Genomic DNA, 22,129 nt, shown 5'->3' with positions numbered 1-22,129 from the left:
GAGTTAATGAGTGTATTATTGAGCCCTAATGTCCCAATTAAAAGTAAACAAACAAACCAGCCTAAGTATGTGCTTAACGTCTTCTGAATCTAGTTCAGTTTAAACTTTTTAAATTTTTTTTTTAAATCGCTGCTTTCCTCAAAAAACAAGGTTTAAAATGAGGATCCAGGCTACCAGTCATATATAGGAGCATCTTTTGTGGCATTTCTATTGTCTACTAATTGTGAATTGCAGAGAATACAGCTTAATTAGAACAGGCGTACAAATATTCTGGTTAATGGACACATTTTGTTAGTACCCATTCATTAGTGGTGCTTGAATCGGTAGCTAACAGGATAAACAAACTCTTAAGATTAGAAATATTGCTAAATTTGAAATTAGGTAGTAATTATTTTCTAATATTGGTCTATGGCAATTAAAATATATTAATTGACATATTTTTACTTTGAGATTGTGATATAGCACTATCTTTAGGTCTTCCTTGAAATCGTATGGAAGCTGAAATTGGCATAAAACAGAAAGGCACTTTTGAGTACCTGAAGTCTTGTCAACACCGTGAATGTGAAATGTGTAATGGTGTCTTTTATCTTCCTGGACGAGTCCGACTGTATTCTGTGCTGCCTGAAAGTCCTGAGTCCTACCAACCTGAATGATCTCTTTTTATGCAGTTCTTGCCAGCTGAAGCATCTCGGCTAAACATAGCAAATGTGAAAGGTCGTAACACTGTTTGTGGTATCCCATACTGCTGGACTTGTGTTTCATAGGGCTAGGATTGCCTGTTCTATGCTTGTGTTTTCTAAGGGGAAAAGAGGCACTTTGAAGACTAGGACTTGAATGGCTGCTATTTTGGAAGCAGTATATAATTTATTTCACTCTTCCTGAAAGAAGTATTTGGTTTATTTTTATTTCATTAGCTTTTTTATTTTAATATATAGTAAAGATACTCAAAGTTCCTTTAAAGGATGTTTTCAGCATACAATTTTTTGTAAAATTAATAAACATAATTGAAGAGTAACTATAATTTTTTGTGTAGTTTAAAAGAATACTTTGTTCCAATGTTTGTGGTGGCTGAAATATTATTCGGATAAAACCTTCTCCTGACACTTGAATTTATCCCAGGAAGAAATAGAACCTGGCTTTGAAAGAAACCTGTACCTTCAAATTGATTCGGGAAGGATTCAGTTGCTCTCCTCCAGCCTGCAGTTTCTTATTTGTTGTAGTGGCTTCTCACCAGATTAAGACAAATGGTCCCATCAAGCATTTATGTAGATGAAATATTAGCAGCTGCAGATGCCATTTCTGTTGCATCTTCCTTCATACCAGCAATTGAATGGGACAAGAGAAAATGTTGCTGAAGCATTCTGTAATCCATCTGTTCTTCACTGGTGGGTCCCTCACCTGCATAAGTAAGAGAACCCACCAAGTCACCGCAGTGCCAGCTTCAGTAACTGTAGAACTGGGAAACCTGATGGTATCGGTTCCCTTTGTGCCTCCCTGCTCTAGCAAACAGCTCTGGTTTGTCAGAAAATTTTGCTAATTCAGTTGTAGTGTGGATAATCGTTTCATTGTAATGTAAGAATCCATTGTTCGTTAATTATTCCTTTAGGTCTTTCACTGTTGAAATCTGGTCATACTTAGTCTGCTATTATAGAGAAATTAATATTCAACAATTGGGTTTCTGAAAAAACAATGAAGGAGTAAAGGCAATTCTGGATTATATAGAGATTAAACCTTTATTTCAAGGAGGTCTTATTTCAAAATGAAGACCTCCTTTTTTGTTTTAGCAATTTTCCCATGACTTTTCTGATGTCGGTTTACTTGAATAATTCCTATGTGTGCATTTTGAAGATGCCACCCTTTGTCAAGGCCTCTGTGTTCAATTATATTAGTGAAACTTAACATCAGAGCATCTTTTCATTTATCTCCATTTATCTTCCCACCTCCAGCCTGTTACAGAGGGATACCTTTGCTACTGAAGGCTACCGAATCATCCTTTGTATCAGGAGGGCTCAGCTTTTCTTGCTGCTGAGCCCCACTCTTTCTTTCAGTGGCAAGAAAATGCCCTCTACAGAGGCAGTAATTTTAATCTCTGCTTCTGTAGATTCATAGCTTCTTAGAGGCTCCTGTGTTCTCTGAATTGTTTGTAGGAAAAAGAACTGCTATGAGCAGCTTTCAGGAGGGGTGGCTTGTGGTGGTGGTGTTTCGGTGAATGCTTTCAGTAATGGCCCCTCGCACTGCTTTTAACGCTGTGCAGACAACTGTAAAATGAACGTGCGGCAATAGGCTTTTGAATAGTCTGTGTTTCCAGCTGGAGATGATCATCATGTAGAATAGTCTCATCTAATGCTTTGGGCTTCCAAAAGAAAAAAAAATAAAAATCATTACACTTGCTGTCAAATTAAAGGTTATTTAAATCTGTCTCTTATCACTTGTGTTCCTATAACAGAAACCTCTAACCTATTTAACATTAATGTCATCTGTATTTACTAATGATGTTGCTGTTTGCTACATGTGTGTTTACTTCTTCTAGTGCTTTATTTTCTAAGAGACCAGAATGTCCTTGGCAATCATCCAAATTGGTATTATATTGCAAAACCATTATAAATATGAGAAAGATTATGTCCTATATATGTCATTGCGATTAGTTTACTTATGGCCTCAAATAAATACATATTACTTATTAAGGCTAAAAGTGTACAGGTTAAAAGTAATCTGAAACTGAGATTGGTAGATCGTTTTACAGAGAGAACATTGTGAAAAATCATAGGAAAACCTGACTTGAAGAATATTGATTGCACAGAACAAATGCTTCTAAGTTAGGAAATAATAGAATTAAATCTGCCTTTGTAAGCTTAACTGACCTCTCTAGACGTTAATATTGTGACACCTGTTAAATATTATATGACATTTCTTCCACAAAAATTGGAAGATTTGGTCATTTGGGTTTTTCAGAAAAAGTGATTTGAAGTCTAGTTTCTAGAATATTATTTCCTACTTATTACAGATTCTTAGTGTCTGTTTCTTCTCTACCCCTACCTGTTTCCCCTCTGGTCCTATTCCCAACCAGGATATAGTTGCAATAATACAATACGATAGATAAACTAGGAATAGGATATTCACCTAAGTATCCTTAGCTGAGGAATTTATACAAAGAATTTCAAACTCTGTGAATTAGTACATTTGAAGCTTACAACTTTCATGATTCAAGAAATTCATATAAAGTGAATTTTTCCACAGGTTAATAAAAAGTGAAGGGGGAAGATAGTTTACTGCTCTTGGTGCCAGTGAGCCTGTACATCTACATTTTTTGATGAGCAGCTTGTTTGTTTTTTCCTAGTGTAAACTCATCTGTTGTCCAGACCTTTACTTTGGCTTATAAAATTTACAAATCAAACTTAACTTGAATTAATACTCAGTAGTAAAATTAAATGAGCCATATCCTTCTCTAAATCAGATTTGACAACATGTAGGGATTACTTTGGCTGAATTAAAAGCCAACAGTTTCTAATTTTCTGTTTTCTATTCATTATTTATATATAAATTTTATAATAACACTCTTCAGTGATAATACAGGGTAACGATGCAAGAGCAGGAACTAGGCAGAAAGATAAAAAGCAGCACTTATTTTGAGAACAATCTCAACTGAATACTTGTGTTAGAAGTCCATCTACAAGATGTGCGAACTCTAAATTGTGTGAATTCAGGCAATAATAGTAAAATGAAATACCATCTCATTGAAGTACTTTTTTAGCACGGAAGTGGTGGGGCAAATTAACAGCACCAGGTGCATTTCTATAAAACCTTTCATTCAATTAGATGTACAGTAATCATAGAAGTCATGACTTAATTTATTAGGAAAGTTATCTCTCTCTGTAAATATCTGCTCTCTGTATGAACATTGTACACTTAAAAATTAGCAATTGAACCATCTAACCATGAATACTAAAAGGTAGCCCTAACGCCAACTGCAGTAATTTTGAGCTAAATCTGTACTTCTTTGTGAGCTGGAATTGTAACTTTTCCATTAAATCCTATCATCTGTAGGAAGCCAAGGCAGCTGTAGAAGAGACAAGAGCCCTGCGAAGTAGGATTCACCTTGCAGAAGCTGCACAAAGGCAGGCTCGTGGAATGGAGATGGACTATGAAGAAGTAATTCACCTATTAGAAGCTGAAATTGTAGAGCTGAAGGCTCAGCTCACTGATCATTCTGGCCAAAATAAAGTAAGCAAAGCAGTCGCCTGTTGTAGTTACCATGGTTTCCTTGCTGTTGTCATGTATCTTGTTTTCATTTTCTTTTCATCTGCTTTTCTAAAGTAGGTCACTGTTTGTCTTGTATTATTCAATAACTGGAATGATGTGTAGTGAAGGGGGTAATGTGAAGTGTGTGAGTCTTCCTTTATCCAGATATTTTTGGGCTGGAAAAATAGGAGCTAGAAGCATATGTGGGTCATAGGTCAAAATGGCACATCTCAAGCATTAAAGCGGAATAGCTTTTGGTCTGCAGATATATTGTCTTTAAAGACTACAAGTTTATTTGTATGCTTTTGTATTTATGTAAAAATGGCCTTCATCTTTATGTTTCCATTACGCAAATAATAACAATATAAAGTCCAGTACTGTTTTAAGTAAATTTAGATTTAATCAAGGTAATAATTTAAATGCTACTAACAGTATCCTTTTTTTTTTCAATTGAGCCTCATGTTTTAAAACCACTTCATCTCCAGTGAGGCATTTGAAAACATGCAAAGAAATAAAATATTTGAGGCACTCTTGAATTTTTTCCCCGTAACTGCAGATCCATTTTCTACACGCAGTTTGAACATGTGCAAGCAGGTTGGCATTTGTGTGCTTACCTTATTTTACTCATGAGAAATGGATGTGCGTATGAATTGATGAAGAAAACCTACTGAAATGTTGCTTTATTTCATAGTGAGAATTAATTCAATATTAAAAAGTATTAAAAGGTAAAACCGAGGTCTATGGTACAGAAATCTGCAAAGAAGCAACATAGCAAGTACACGTAGCTCCCAGGGAGGAATTCCTCTCATCTGCTTGTGAGAGTGTGTGATGTGACAAATCACACTCTAGAAGGTCTTCTTTCTGAACATCTGGGTGAGATGCCCCATCTTTTATGTCAGGTATTTTTGAAGCACGGTTTGTTTTCTAGGACTTGAATAAATATCAAAATTTTAAGAAATTCAGAGCGTGTGGGTTGCTTTCTAAGAGATTTGTTTCTGAGGTGCTAGCTTGAATTCCTGAAATTCCGGGTGAGCATTCAAAAATCTGAGTTGAGATTTGATTCTCTGTGTTTCTTACTCAAAAGCAGCAGTATGAAGTAGGTACCAGCTCTGTAGTATACTCTTTTTAATGGAAAAGAGTAAGATCCCTCTGAGGGCTTACCAGCTCCTTCAGTAGTGGGCTTACCAAAGCCCACTCTTAGTAGTGAGATTACCAAAGAACAGTGTTTTAATCAACAGATTCTTTGACATTCAGAGTGATCATGATTCTGCTGCTTTGTACAGTGTACACAAATAAATGTGTGTACTCATTTGCTTCAAGTAAAGATAATAAGTGGGTTTTGGTGTTTTTTCATAAAAGTTTTATACTGAGCTTTCAGAAAAGATCACCTACAGTGATGTAAAAGTTTATTTTCATTGATAGCGATATTGTCTTAATTTTGGAGAGTATTTTGGTCTAGATCTCCTGTTCAGCAAACAACTTAGCTAAACAAATGTGCCCATATACATGTGAAGACTTTACTCGTGGTCCTCTCACACGAGCAGTGCCAGGGACTCAAGCTGAAACCTTGAGTATCCAGAACTTGGTCTAATGGGGCTCACATTCTTTGTAGCTGAAGTACAGAGGGATGCATAACACTGATCAATAGGTTATACAAGTGTATGTAGAGAAACCCTAGGGGGTCATTTTCTCCAAGATATGCCATAATTACTCCGTTTGCCAAACGATGTACAGATGCAAACTAGTGGACTTGAGTTCGTTCACATACTGGCTATTTATGCCACCCTGCTGACAGATACTGTAACCATCAGGTTGGTATTTTTGATCCATTCATGAATCAGTTCAAACTGTCTTAAATTTTATCCCTAAGACTGTTGTTAGCTGCCAATTTCAATTTACCTTTATATCATTTTCCAAAGTCTGTTGCAGTCTGGGAGCTGATTTACACGCAGTTCAGGCATACCTGCCTCAGGAGCAGCTACTTTTTTCAGAAATGTAGAAGAGAAAATGTGTGTTAAATGTACCAGATATCTATTTCAGTTCACACCACGTATCTGCGTGAGCCATGGCAGAAAATTATTAGAATAAAAACCTTAAAATGTCTTGCCCAGGATAACATCCAAGACTTGAGAAAGAGAGTTACAGTGCTTGACTGCCAGCTGCGGAAATCAGAATCGGCTAGGAAGACCTTTGAGGTGGCTACTGAAAAATTGCTGCAATTTGTAGAGGTAACTTTGCCTTTCATTTCTAAAGATGGTGTATAAGTGTACACACCCATGTAGGAATTTACTTAATCTTTATGGCTTGCTATACACTAAACAAATGAAGCTGATCAGATAATTTTTTTCACCTAATTTTCACAAACTTACATCAATTTCTGTTAAATTCCCCAGAGGAAAAAGGCAGAAAATGTAACATTTGATGGTATTTGGAAATGTTATGAAACAAAACCAGTGATTTCATGATATTTATTTCATTTAAAGGGGTTATAGTATTTTGGTTTTTACTTTTACACTTCTAGCTGGGAGAGACTAGACTCTAATTACAAATCAAATTGCCAGCACCTAAATAAAACATTGAATTATAAGGTATTAACTTTTTGACTGTGTTGATTTATAAACTGTTAACTTCTTGACTATGGCCAACAGGTTGTGCATGAAATACTTTCAGATAACTCTACTTCCTCAACAGTTTTAAGGTAATGCAATGGCATAGTTAGTAATATTTAAATGGCAATATTAATATTTAAAAACTCCAATATTGTTTCAAAGTCTCCAAAAACTGTCTTGTACTATTTTTCCTATATTTTTTACTGTATGTTTCTGAGTGTCATTTTATTGGAGGAGGGGGAATGGCATGAATTATAAATTAGGCTTTCAGGATACGGCTTCATTTAAAAAAACTCAGAATTAAATTAAAAGAGATAGTAATTACATAGCTATGGTTGTCTGGATGTTTTCATAAAGTAATTATAATGTGCTAAGGATCAATTAAAATTGCAAGGAACTTTAACAGCGCGTTCTAATTTTTTTTCTATCGTTTTTTAGATTTGCCCAAGCGGTTCTGCATCATCATTAATCCAGTAGCATATAAATAAATTGATAACATGTATATCCATTTAAGTTTTATTACTTTTCTTGTTTAAAAAGGCACCTAGGAATATTCAACAAGATTTAGAGCAGCCTCTGGTCCTTCAGAATATCGGCATGATTGTGCCTATATATCCCAGATATATAGGTTGTTCCATTAATATTTATGTGTTCCATTAATATTTATGTAACAGTAAAGTTTGGTTTCTGTTCTGCCATCTTTTTCAGTAAAGCTCTCAAGAAAATCAAATGTATTTAAGTGACATTAGCTGGAACTTTATTTTAAAAAAATCTGCAGGATCAAATCAACTATTATATTGTAGATGTCTGTGTTCTCATATGCTAATCCTAATCAATTAAATGCAGTTCCCATTGGCACTGCACAAGAGTGATGTTGCACATTTTATAAAGTTTGTAGACTTTATTTTAGTAAATGGATTAAAGCACAAAACACAAAGCTAAGGTGACAGACTGACTCAGTAACAGAAGATAAGAATTGGGTCCCCTAAAGCAGTGTCCCTTCTTAAATGCTAATATGAAAATTACTTCTAAGTAAGTTGCTTTCCTGACAGCCACTGACTTTTTGACACTAGATTTTGAGACATGAATGGTTATTGAATTGAACTTTCCTAATACCTTTATTGTACAGACAGAACTGCTTCTAAGGCAAACTCATCAATCTGGTTGCATGAATCTTTTTTGTTCATACAGTAAGACCAAAACCAATCTAGAAACAGAAATTTACTTTACTAAATGTAACGTTTTATTTTATAATGTTACAAATAAACGCTTACTGTTTTCTGCTCTCTTAGTGACAGAAGAACAACATTGTCTACTAAAGCACTTCTTGCACGGCTGGGAAGGGTTGGACCTACTGTCACAACAGCTCTTGCCGCAGAAGCCAGAGACCTTGCCAAGTCTGTCCGTGCCATTTTGGAAGTAGACTGTGAGTGAGTGTGTGCATCCTTGTGTGCGTGTCTGCATGTATACGCACGCATAAATGCTTCCTTTCTTCCATCAAATGTTGTCGCTTTAGCATCTTGCTTGCTAATTGCGAGTAATGCGTTTCAGGAGTCACCATGTGGGGTTTTTTTTCCAAATGTGGAAAAAGGATCCTGAGTAGAGGTTCTGCTTGGATTGGGTTCGGGCGGTGGTATAGGTAAGAGGTCCAGGGTCCTGTGTCTTTCAGAATGGTAGAAGACCTACAAACGCAGGAAAAGAGCTGCTGCTGATAAGGGCTATCCCCTTTGTTTTTCTAACTCTGACCCTTACCATAACCTAAACTTGCCCTACCCACAGTCAGAGCCTTCTCTTACAGTTGGACTGGCCAGGCTGGACGGGGCTTTGAGTAACCTGGTCTAGTGGGAGGTGTCCCTGCCCACTGCAGAGGGGTTGGAGCTAGATGGATGACCTTTAAGGTCCCTTCCAACCCAAACCATTCTATGATTCTGTGACTGTTTTTATATGGTGGCTTGGCAACTTTCTTGTTGTGTGCTTCACCTAGTAGAATTTGTTCGCTATGTTATTCGTTTCATTCCAAGATTGCAGAGCTGCCTTAATTCTGGCTGCTTAAGATTTAGTCAGTACTTCCTAAGAAGTACTGCAGAATGAGGAAAAGCTAGTATCTGTCTAGAGCTGGAAGTGGTTTTCCCTATTAATGCCCTTAAAACAGTAAGTGCGTTTCCTCCTTAACTTTAAGCAGATATAGCAGGATAGTTTATTGCATGCATTTGATCAGTGTCAAATGGGTGTAGTAATAATAATGTCCTTATTTAAGTAAATTTGGTATGTTTTCCAATTCACTGAAGGTTGTGGAATAAATAATAGTGGGACTTCTGCAGAAAATATATAGAAGAAGAACAAAAAAGTAAATGAATTAAATCTTTGTAACAAACTGTGCCTTGAATTATAACGAAGTCACAGAATATTTTTGGATCATAAATATTCTTCCAGGAAAATGCATTAGTATTTCCTTACGCTATGTCTGATAGAGTGTATGTTGTTTTGTTAACTGTCAGTTGAAAATTTCTTCTGTTTCTATTAAGCCAGAGGGAGGAGTTTTGTTCCTCTTTTACTATTCTTTTACTACCTTTTAATAAGAGTACAGTGGTTTAATAAATTAAGAAAATATTTATTCTTCTGAGGTTTAATCTGGGAGTAGGCAGATTTCTGAAAAGACCTAGTAATTCAGAGATACACAATACGTTTCATCCCATTTTACAAAGGTTGACTGGGCAAGTGATAAGTTCTATGCAAACTGAAATTAGTCACCTGTTGCAGAGTACAGGAAAGCCAACGGATGGTACTGGAGACTTCAGTGATTTGCTGCCATGAAGCAAATCATTTAGAGATTTCTCAGTGGATTCAATTTTTTTTTTTACTTTTATTCTTCTGTTTCTCTTGCTTTTTGCATGGTTCACCAACAGGCTTTTATCTAACAAAGGCCTCATGAAAGGAAAAATGGAAGTGTAATATTTAAACCAAATATTAAAATTTGATTCTTTTAATAGCATTCATCACTCTTCCAAAACCAATATACCGAGGACTTTCTGTAGTTCAAGGTCATTTTGATTTAAACATTAGGAGAAAGAAGTCAGAAGTAACCATCATGTGGGACTCTAGAGATTTGGGTTTCCTGGTCTCAAAAGACATCACCTGAAACTCATAGAAACTCATTGGTGGGAATATTTCCATTGACCTTGATGGGCTTTAAACAAAAGCAGTGAATGCAGTCTAAGTCAACAGGATTTTGGAATATAAGCTTTAATAGCTCAGTATCTCAAACCACACAGATACAGATCCTTCTTCCAATATACGAAGGATGCATCAGAATGAGAAGATTTCTCCAAATTCTTAGAAAATCAGAGCATTATTGTTAAGGATTTTTAAAAGTGAGTTTTGAAGTCAGGAAATGCCCTTGAGGAAACAAATCCTCCAGACCTTTGAAATCTAGTATCAGTTCATTAGGAAAGGAGATAGATATTTTTATTTAAAATTGGATGTGAACTGGAAAAATACATCACTCATAGAGTGCAGGTTTGGTGTCAGCTCAGTATGCACCCTCATCAAACTATAATTAGAATAAAAAATTATTCCAGGGTGCATTTTTTTCCTGGAAAACTTTAAGCAGAAAATTAATGCCGAAATGAGGAATATGAAGATTTCCAGAATCATGTAAAACTAGCAGAATTTCCTGACTGTAATGGTCTGTTTTCATACCAGAATGTTTACACAACGTTGTTCTGCTGAATTTACATGAACATATATCAAAGTGTCTTAATGAAGATTTTATTGCTGTAGGGAGTGAACGTAGCCTGCAGGTTCATTTGGAGATACATGTATATCCTCAGGTCAATAACATAAATCTCTTCCCATTTGTAAAAATTACACTAGTTCATGAGCAATTACTGTAATAAACTGCATGCAGTCAGAAATCTAAGAAACAACTGTGGCTTATTATAAGATTCCCAATTCAGATCGTCAAAATGATTGTATATTTTGATTGTATTTACCTATAGTTAAGCAGGCGTGTCGGTTCTAATCCAGCTTAGATGGATTAATTTGTAAATATAAAACAGCAATGGCCTGACACATTACAGGAGTTCTTGGAAAGCTGGTGCATTTTGGTTGACAGTAATTGTATCAAAGGTTTGAATATCCTTTTTACATTGTTTGGGAATTAATTTAGAAAGGGACAAAATAAATATAGTTGTTGAGGAAATGTTTCAAGATATGAAAAATGTTTTATTTGACATTATTTATGCAACACTTATTTATTACATCACTCTGTGGAGAAGAAAGCAAAATAAGAAGATAAAAAAATTGTTCAGAAATATCCAGAAGGTTAGAATTAGAGTTGCTGGTGGAAGTGAAAAGAGTAACAGTGGCCAGAAGAGGAGATAATTGATTTTCCACCAGTGACAGTGGTAGAGTTCTGTCACATTGAGTTGTTTCTATCACACTGCACAGGAAATCGTGCAAGGAAACCTTCTAGTTCTAAATGCAGCTGAATTCTAACATGTGGCTGTGGCAAACATAATAGGTAGAATACACATTAGAAAGCTCTGGAGCCACAGCAGGGATCCATTTTGTGAACCTGAGGGTTAAAAATAGCTCTGCAGAGAAGGATTTAAAGATTGAACGTCATCCTTCTGAGTTCATTCTGATTTGGAGAGTATTACAGATAGATTTGGGCTCTGACGAGCTTGTGTATGAGATTAAAGCTTGAAACCTCGCTCGCTTTCTCTCTCAAAAAAAAAAAGAAAAAGTAGTTAAGGCAAAGTAACTATTTAATAGCATTCTGTCTGCAGTCCTCTACAGCAGATTCTCGCAAAATGTTTCCCATGTGATCTTCAGTTTTCTTGCAGATGGGCTGTCAAGAAAGGGGCTTTTGTGTATGTAGCCTTTCAGAAATACCATACATCAAAGAAAAAAGTAGAATAGATGTTACATTGCAGACTGAAGATTTTCCTTTTTTCAGGAAAGATGTCCTAACATCATAACTTGTTAATGAATTCTTAGAGAATTGGAGTTAATATTTTTCAGATTGCTGAATGGATAAAATTTATAGCTGGGCAACCATCATGATATGTTTTACTTTCTAAATAGAACTTCTCTTTCATTATTTGCTTCATTTTGTACAACGTGAAGGAGCCCTAACCAAAATACCTTTTTGATTCATTCACAGTACATGTAAAACAAAGTCTAGGTACTAAGACAAGGTTCTGGAGTGTTCTTCGAAAAGAAAACTGCTTCCCTTGACAACCAGGTCAAAATGACATATTTATGAATTAGCCACACAAACTGTCCTCTTCCTCCGTAATAGCGTGACTTTTTGCCTGAGGGAAGAGGTTTAAAGAAGTTCAGTGTATTCCTGAAAAATCCCCAAGTACGTATTGCCATGTGATAATGCTGCAGATCAGTTTTGAGCTTTGTAGGCTGAATGACAGCTCTGTGAAATCAGTTTGGCGACTCTTCAAATGAGAACCTGTTTAAGAAAAACAACTCGTTCTCCAGTGCTTACTACTACAGATCCTCAAGATCCATAAATGCAAAAAAGAAAGTAATAAACAGACTAATCAAGCTCATCCCTTGAAAGACCCATTCCTCATCTTCTTGAAAGACTGTAAGCTATTTTTAGAAACTAAGTCTCGAAAGGCCTTTCTGCTTTGTAGAATACAAGCATCTCCCAAGGACATAAAGAAAATTATTTTCATCATATAAAGGATAATAATGCCTCAGTGGAAGAACTGTAGCATTTAAAAGTAGTTGCTGGCTGCACTTAGTAGTCCATATGGTTCAAATAACGCTAAAAAGAATTGAGAAAGCATTTTCTTCTTTTCTGTTATAAAATTAGAAGAGAAATACACTTGGTACTGGTAATGGCAAAAATCTGATTAACCCTGGAACATATTTATGTCCTCACAAAATAGCAGGCAATCGGCATTTTGAAATGTGCAGTAGCATAATGCAGCTTTCAAGTATTTTGACTGCTAATTTCCTCACTCTGCCTCTGAAATTTCTATCCAAAAATACTGTCTTGCTCTTGCTGCTATAATCCTAGTCATCAGTATCCATTAAGTTCTATGAAGCTTGCTTCTCCGCTCAGCAGGAACTCAAGCAGTGCATCTTGAACTACTTTTCCCCCATCGTGTTCCTTTAATCTGTTGTCAGCCTGGGATCTGACACATGGCAATCACGCTGAAGTTCACTAAAACAGTCTCCAAATTAACATAGCTTCCAAAAATCCTACTTACCTTACTGACACTGATCTTGCTAGTCACAGTAGTCACTGTACATTTGCTTATGAAGATCCTGCAGAAGTTCAGTTGCCCGGTTTTTGCATTCATTCTCCTTGTGTGCTGTACCTATAAAAAGAAGACAATGGAAACTGCTGGAGGTCAGCACCCATTCATGCTTGTTCTCTTGGTAGTTAAGTTGCTTTTGATTTTTGGACCACAGACAAAGTCATACATCTCAGGCATTAAAAGCCGAAATATGGAATCTATCCCGTTCTTCAGTGTAGTTTTTTTTAACTATATTATGGTCAATTGCCAACACCATTCCATATTCGGCAAATTGTTAGTTGTCCCTTCCCGTTCTTTTGACAGTTTGGGTGGAACAAATTTATAAGGTGGAGTAGCAAGTCTCCATAAATAATAATTTTGCTATTTTGAGAAGAGCTAATATTGTTAAGTATTCGCATTCATTTTATTTATTTGTTGCAGCCCTGGTGTGTTTGTTTGTTGCAACAGAATTAATGGCATATACATCATTACTGTTTCTGAAATTAAAGATACAATAGTGCTATAGTTTTGTACAGATAATTGGCTGTAGTTCACTGGGAGAGTTCTGAAAAACCTAGCATGTAAGCATGGGCTGTCCCCCCCCAGCCCTTTTTGCTTTATGTCTGTACATCAAAACCCAGATGTAATTGTAACATGGGTAGGCATACCCTGGATGACTTGACTTCTGTTAATTAGGCTAGTGATGTTAAAGATGCATTTGCAGAGACTGAGTATCAAAATACGAGTCCTCTGTTGACCCCAAGAATCCTGTCTGATTGCTGGCATTTGCTGAAACTCAGGCTGCTGTGTCCTTTCATATTTTTAGTATCAGAAAGAGAAAATTATTTCTTGCAAGATCATCTTTGTGGGCGTAGTTCTGCATTGGGAGGATAGCATACCTTTAATGCTCTTTCAGCTAATAAACTAGAAATGTACTTATTCTTCCTTACTGGAAGAGCTGCTTGGAAGGAGCAGCATAATGATAACTAAAGAGATAACTCTGTGTATTCATCATTCTGGCAAGGCCATAAATATTTCAGTGAATTAGCGAAATCAGAAATAGAAGAGACTTATTAAATTATACAATATATATCCTGAACACATCTGTACAGCTCCCCTTTTTAATAGTTTTTAGACTAGCAAACAAAATATATCTTAAAATCAGTGCTGTATGCTTTAAAGATAAAGCGGTTATATTCGTCAATGAAACATTTTCTGACACAGTATTTCCATTAGAAAATATTAATTTGGTGAAATTAAAGTGTATTGTTCCTTTGAAACTTTCAACAACAATAACAAAAGAGGTGAGTTTTCCCAAAAGAGAATTTATCAACAGTTTTATCTAGTGGAAACTTTGAGTTTTACTAGTCCCTGAAGGTTGAAGAATCTTTCCTCAAAACAAAAATATTTAATGGGAGGGTAATTTCATTCTTGTAGAAATTAATAATATTAAGTTATGAAATGAACTTTTTACTGTTGAATCTTTTCTGAGTTGGCATTTAAGAAAAAGATAAATCCCAGAATCATATTGGTAATTTTGGAATGTGAGCTGATCATCAGTGTCTCCTTCTACTTACAGAATCATGCTGAATTTTGAGCTCATGGAGACTGCTGTCTTTTGCCACAGAATATTGGCACTGTATTCCTCATGTAGCATCATGGCATTATACCAAATGTTGACAGCTTCTCAAGAACAATGCTCCAAAATCCATCTTTCCTTACACGAGAACGGGAGTAGGTGTGCCTGTAGCATGTCTTCCTGGCCTCCACTCAGTTCTGAAGGCAACATGAGACAGAAAACCTCTTCCTTATGTAGCAGAAGCATCTCCCAGTTTGTCTTGAATTCGGAATTTAGTTATTTTCTTGTTTCATGCTCAGTCTTATCTTGTAAAGACAACATATAACAAGACAAGATAGAGCCAGACAGGAGCTTCATGCTGCTGCCGAATGCATCACCTGATTTACTTTCTGTGGGGCAGTGGTTTTCTGGTGTCCACCTCAGCTCAACGGAAAGCTTTATAGGCACAAGGAGCAGTTGTCTTCCAGTTCAGCATGTGCTCTGACTGGAGACCCCTGCTATCAACCTCACCTTGGGAGTGAGTGGCGCTATGCAGAAACAGGGGCTACTATGCAAACCAATAGTTTGTCCAAAAATTAAACTTAAGGTAGCAAGAAATTTTAGTGTTATTATTTATTAAATTGCAGAGTACTCCTCTTTCTTTGCTGATCTGAAACCTTTGCTAGTGCAACACAGGAATATAGTTTGGGAATTGAAATAAAACTTAGTAATTTTCCTTTTACATCTTCAGTGATGTAAGCTGAAAATAACCCTTGACTTAATTTTAATGGTTCTGATACGTAACATCAAATGCACATGAGATGAGAAGTGGATCCATTTTGCCCTGTAATATAGACATTGTTGAATTTTTGCCTAGTTCTGGAAATGAGACTGTTTCATAAAAAAAATGATACCTTATCAGCAACTCCTTAGATACACTGCCAGTCAGATCACAGTGAGAAGCCCAAAGGTGAACAACTTATGTGCTTTCAAAAAAATTAAAATTCAAAGTTGCATAACAGGCAAAATGGCTTCTATAATTCTCAGAAAAAAAAATCCAAGCATTTTTAATACAATTTTACAAGGACACAGTCTAGAATTCAAAAGCTTATTCTACATAACCATTTACTGCAGCAAGATTGTTAATTTTCTGCAAATCATTTAAATTTCCAATTTTGCCTGCATGATAAATAAGAATAAAGAGTTTTAATTTTGACAGTGTTCAAGAACTGTAATTCCAAAAGGAAAATCTATCCAAGAATGTTTCATGCAACAGAAAGGAAGTGTTCCACTTGAGAAATGTAATAATGTACAATTTTTTAAATATTTCCAATTTAAATTAAATTAAAATGAGCGTGCATGGATATAAAATTAAAATGGAGCATGAGACCTGTGAGAGAAGTCCATTCTTCAGTCTGTAAATCTAATATGATCTGCTTTATTTCCATAATTTGTACATCTTGATTAAAGTTGTTATCCCCATTTTAAGGAGGAATTTGAGCCGTGAAGCAGCTGACTTGCTCATTCAAAGGCAGTAAGAAAAAAAGGCAAGGATTTAACAGAAGTCTCCTGAGTTAAATAAGTGATTTTTATTTTTTTTTCTGACCGGGTGTCATATCGATATTTCTTCCTGGCGAGTAACCTACTATTACTAGAATCTATTACAATATAGATAATATCCTTCTGCATTCTTAGATAACTGTCAGGTTTGTTAGGGATTTATAAAAATACTTTGTTGCTGTTTTGTCATTACGGTATGTTATATTTCTGCAGCGCATTTTCATTGAACAAAAATGTGAGCTGGTGCCTTGACTGTGGAACAGTGTCAAGTAGCACCTTTACACTGTCTTACCCTCTTAAAGGCTTCATTAGGAAAGGAAAACGGCTAATGAGGAAGCACAGACTTCAGAGTAGAGACCGTCAGCATAGGCGCCGGTACTGTTTCCTGGAAAAGTTTTGCTGGTTTTGGTTTCTTGCCTTTTTTATTGTAATTGCTATATTTTAGTACTATGTGTTTGATGCTATGTTTCAGTGCTGTGCACTTGATCCGAATTAAAGTTTTAACACATGGTTATCCACATATTTCAAAATAATTTAAAATTATAGCTGTGGTTTCCAAGCTGTAGTTTGTCAACAGCCAGTGAACCACAAAAGTCTTAAAAATGATTTACAGCTTGTCTACAGAAACTTAGTGCTTTTACATTCTTTTCAATTACAAGGTTCATTATGGTAATCTATGAGAATTTCTGAGAGTGGGTGGTGATGCCTGACTCAAAACAATTTGAGACCACTGAGCTATAGCAGCATCACTACTGAAATAGCAGTATTTAAGTGCATACTTGTACTTAAACACAGTGCCTATAATGCTAGATAAATAAGGCCAGTGAAGCCAAATCAAGGTCAAATAGTTCATTAGGAAGGTAGTAAACAGCAAGAACACTTTCACAGTTTCACCTTTAGCTGTTTTGTTGTTGTTTTGGTTTGGTTTTAGTATTATTATTGGGGTGTGACTTCAGCTGCTATCGGACAAGCCTAAAAAAACCATACTATAAAGCCTGTTTCTTTGGCCAGGATTGGTTTGGTTTTATAATAAATACTTGGAAGAAGACAAGCAAAGCTAGCAGGGTCCTCCAGCAATTAGGTAGTGCATCCACCTGCCTCCAGCAACATGGATTGTATCTATATTAATCCAAACAGCTGTTTGTCTAGCATATTCCACAGCTTCTGTAGGCTAACTAGTCCCATCCTTAATTATCTTTGCCATTAAAAAGTTTTTGCTTTGGCCAAAATCCTCCTCATTGCAGTTTAAGCCCATTATTACTTGTCTTCATCCCTATAGTTACTGAAAACACCCTACTATTTTCCTCTTTGTGGCAGCTTTTAACGTATTTGAAGACCATATCCTGTCTCCACTCTGCTTTGTGTTCCTGAAAATAAACTGATACCAGTTAGCTCATTTTTTCCTGACAGAGTATGTCTTCTAGCCATTCCATCACTCTTGTATTTCTCTGAATTCTCCCCCATTCATCAGAATTGTACCGAGTTCTGTAGCCGAGACCTTCCTGTGGGAGACAAAAATGGAATAATAAGTTTGTTTGCTGTAAAATATGGCACGCCAGCTCTTATATCCCCAGATGGTGTTCCCTTTCCCTGATCGCTTCATGTTACTGATTCATGTGAAGTTTGGGCTTTCCTGTACTTCCAGAGCCTTTTCTTCTGAACCAAAGGCTAGCTAGACATACCCCGCTTGCTTTTGTGCAGCTGATTATTCACACCTAGGGTAGTACTTTGCTTTTGTCTTTATTGAATTACACCCTATTTATTTCAAACACTTGATCCAGTTAGGCAAGCTCTGACAAAATTCTAATCCTGTTTTTCAATGACATTTCAAAGAAATGTCCGTTTACAAATGGGTTTTAAATCCTGAATTATCCCTGAACTCTCCTTACTTGGACTAAACCCACGATTTGCTGAATGTGAGTGAGGAATGACATTGTTTTCACCTAACTGGTCTTACTTGCGGGTATTGTTAGAGGACCTACAAATTAGACCCCACTTTTTTAATATGATGTCCAAGAATTGGAACGTTACAACTTGCAATTATGTACAAGCAGAGAAGCTAGATAAAAGGTGAAGCTAATAAGGATGGAATAATTTTATAGCCTGATCAAATAAAAAAATGTATTTAAAGCATCAATTATTAACAATCTGCTAGCTAATTTATCGGTGATTGAACATGTATGTTATTCCCAGTGTTTGCAGCAAGGAAAAAGACAATTCAGTGTCCAAAGCCTGTATTTAAGACGGTTCTTTAATGTGACCTAGATTTCAGAACTCTGTTGTTGCTGCTAGAAAAGCAATTTATTCTCTCTCCATTCACTTACCTTTAATGAGAAGAGATGAGTCAGCTTTTGAATAGGCACTGTCTGTACTGACTTTCAAATCAAAACATTTTAATAATGAAAAACAAGTAAGTGATATTATTATACCTTAAAATGCAGATGAGCTAACAAGATTAGAGCAGTCTCGTTAGGTTAATTTCCAGCATCTCTGAAGGAAGACTTCATTAAAGAGCAGACCTTTAAAAGTCTGTGGACTCGTTTAGTTCACACTGTGACCCCACCATGAAAAACTTAATTGACTTTGTCCCTCTTCCCATACAAGCTGTACTCTCTCTTGGTAGCTATGGAGACTGAAGGCAAAACTCTGCAGAATCAACAATTTTACTGGATGGTTAATACTTCCTAAACTGTCCCTCTATTAGTTTCTGTTGACGTAATGCTGAGAATTTTGGTATACTAATCCTTAATTATATTATGATGTTTTGACGTAACGGGGGGGAGGAAAAAACTTCCAAATTTTGTAGTATAGAGATGCAAATTGCTCACAGTCGGAGGACATACACAGGGGAGACAGGAGTTGAGCCTTGAGGACTCAGTCCCAGACCAGGGTGTGCAACTCAAGGCTGACGTTCCTGGGTCGATTGCCAACCACAGCTCAGCCATCGTCGGCTGCGTACCGGGAGGCGTGGGTAACCCCCTGTCTCTCTAGGGGTCTGTATGTCTGCGCTCCAGTCAGGGAGTGACTGTCTCATTATTTCAGGTACCGAAAAATAAAGGATCCATTACAATATGGAGCTGAACCAAAGGAGTTGTGCGTACTTTTGTGCACTTAATGCTGGGTTAATTTTCTGTGGCTACACAACTATGAGCATCCTGAGAGAGCTGGATTATAGCTGGCGGGGCAGGAGGAGGATGCTCAGACCTTTGTTTGGAATGTCAATGCACGCTCAAGCTATGAGTGCTCATCTTGTCGAAGAGGGTTGGTATGCTTTTCTGTCAGTTCCTTCAGTTGTCACATTTTTTCACTTTTTTTCAGTAGGTAGGAGTGAGAAGCTGAGGGCTAGCAGAGTTACTTAGACATATATGGTGCACAAGTGTGATAATTTAAATGGAAAGAAGTACAGAGAAAGTTGATTGCCAAGAATGATATAGGAAGCTTTTTAAAAGTATGTTTTAAGGAGAATTTGCAAGAGGAATAATAATTGCTTGGTGCTTATGAAGGAGACCTCAGTGAGGTACAAAATGTATGTAAGTCTCAAACTAGATCTATTCCCTCGTGCCATAAAGCATATGTATCAATAACTGGGAGTTAAGGATGGAGATTTTGCCTTGCATTAGTGATTGCTACAGGTATTAAGTTTGAATCCTTTACAGTAAAGGTAAAATAATGTATGCTATTAGGCACATGGTGGATTTTTTTTTTTTCTTCAGATTTATAACAAAAAAGGAAAGGTATCCATCTTAGCTTCTAAGAACTTTTGACATTATTTTTTAAATATGCTGACTTTTAAGTCATATCTTCCTGTAAAACCCTTCTTTTATTTATGTGTAGCTGCAGTTGGCTTTGTAACAGGCTAAAAGAATATCTTGTGTTAACGCATTTTGACAATTCTTGCATCAAAAGGAAAAAGTATTACTTTGGTCTGTACTTACTGTGCAGTGAGCTCAGCAGAGAGTAGTTCTGTGTCTCTCCATTGTGGGTGGTTCATGCCAGCCCCCTGCGCAGTTTAATTTCATCATCAGTGCAAAAAAGTAAGATATTACTTAGCAAGAAAGGCATATCATGTAATACTATTGCTTTTTAAATCTCAGACAATTTCTGCTCAATTCTAATTTTAGACAGTCATTTTAATTTGTTACCAATGAATGCTTTCTAATTAAACTTATATTTAACAATCACATGCGTCAGTGAGCAATGTGAGATGACAGTGATGGAAGTGGGTGGATAGCACAATAGATGGTGACAAGAGAAGTTGATCCAGTAAGGAAAGGAGGAGATGGATGAATTCCGGAACAGGGAGTAATCAGGGGAGCAAGAGAGTAGGGAAACTGAGGAAGAAAGAAATGCTTTAGAGCTGGGCCATACAGTGAGTATTGCAGGCTGTTCCTAATTACCTAGTCCCTGTATGCAGAGGCTGTCATTTCTGGAATAAAAATGTGTTATTCCAGATTCTTTTTAATCAGCTGAAAGTGGATTGTACCAATTCGGCACAAGAATGTTCTCCAGAAAGTACTTACTTGTATGAATTTAACTTTTTTTTAGGCTACATGGCATTTGTGTAGAATTCCCCAGTTATGGACCATTTCTCTAATTTTATAATAGATAACTTGTTTCCTGTTCTTTTCAGCAGTTTGAGACTCGTAGGTATAAACAAAATGAATTTCAAATTAACTTATGCAAATATTCCTCAAAAATTAATTTGTGAACTACAGTGTGTTCACTCAGCAGTGGAAATAATAAAGTGTTCTTGACCAATCTCAGACAGCATCGTGGTAATAGTCAGTACTGGAAGACTGTAGAAAAAAGCCTGCAGTTAATTTGTAGAATGGAATATTTTTTTTAAAAGCTGGATAAGACTGAAAAAAATGTAATGGGGAACACGCTTACCGTTTTTAAGACCTTATGAGGGAGCACTACTAGCTGTATAATCCTAGGGAACTGTATTTCTCTTGCTGTGTGACAACTGATGCTGTGTTATTGGAGCCTTTAACATTAAAATAAAATAAAGCATCTCTGAGTTGGCAAACTAAAGCAGATGGGAGCCAGTAGAGGATAAGGAGCACTAGTATGATTTTTTTTTTTTCTTTGCAGCCTTCTCTGTGAAAGAGGTAGATTTCTGCATTCTGCAGTTTTCTGGATTTCTGTGTTGCCTCCACCTTATCCACAGATTGTTCAACCACAGTAAACAAAAGAATCTGGGGGGGTTGGTCACTGCATTCTTAGCTATTTTCACTAGACAGCCAGTAGCATTTCAGTAAGAAGGTGAGAAATACAAGAATAATTCTCAGATAATCAGGATGTTAAATATATTTTTAAAAGCAAATAATTTAAGGCAGTAGATTATGCCAAATTCAATGTTTGGTCAGAACAAGCAAGTCTTAAATTCCCCTCTGCTTTCATTATCCCTTACTTTCGAGGGCTTATGCTTTCCTGACCTAATGACTAGACAAATGTACTACATTCATGACCAAAACAGCTGTAATGTCAAAGGACATACTGCTTAATGGTATCTTGGCCTCTGTCTGATATGTCGTATGTGAAAAGGCACTGTAAGCCAAACATGATACATATTGATTGTATTATAAGCGTATTGCAATACTAAGCTTGTTTTTTTCAATGTAAATTGCTAAATAATTCCTTTTTTCTGAAAGGCGATTATATTAAAAAAATAATAATTAGTAGTACTTTGAATACCTCTCATTTCAGCATTTCAAGGAATGAAGTCTTTCTTCAGCTTGTTGCGTAGATGCTCAGATTCTAGCCTGTGGCTGTAGGTAATGGCACGAATCTTCTATTTTACCTCCGGGCTAAAAGGAGGATTTATCCAAAAGTTGATGTTTTTTTGTAGGTTGCTGGTGGCTTATTTACCTTCCCTGTCCTCACAAAAGTCTGTA

The 22,129-nt window shown here is 36.3% G+C and overlaps 1 protein-coding gene across 1 annotated transcript in view; it reads left to right on the top strand.

The window, feature by feature from the left end:
* The window catches only part of STXBP4 (syntaxin binding protein 4), a gene marked incomplete at its 5' end in the record, with an annotated part of 56,395 nt that overhangs the window by 10,770 nt on the left and 23,496 nt on the right, over positions 1-22,129 (top strand). The window contains 4 exons of the mRNA XM_009891523.1: positions 4,045-4,221; positions 6,351-6,467; positions 6,888-6,937; positions 8,141-8,274. Of these exons, the coding sequence (XP_009889825.1) occupies positions 4,045-4,221; positions 6,351-6,467; positions 6,888-6,937; positions 8,141-8,274 (478 nt within the window). The remainder of the gene's footprint in view (positions 1-4,044; positions 4,222-6,350; positions 6,468-6,887; positions 6,938-8,140; positions 8,275-22,129) is intronic.

Source organism: Charadrius vociferus, unplaced genomic scaffold (genome assembly GCF_000708025.1).
Source record: "Charadrius vociferus isolate BGI_N301 unplaced genomic scaffold, ASM70802v2 scaffold979, whole genome shotgun sequence".
NCBI classification, from domain to species: Eukaryota; Metazoa; Chordata; class Aves; order Charadriiformes; family Charadriidae; genus Charadrius; species Charadrius vociferus.
Note: the sequence above shows the minus strand (reverse complement) of the source record. Positions and strands in the feature narration are given on the sequence as shown.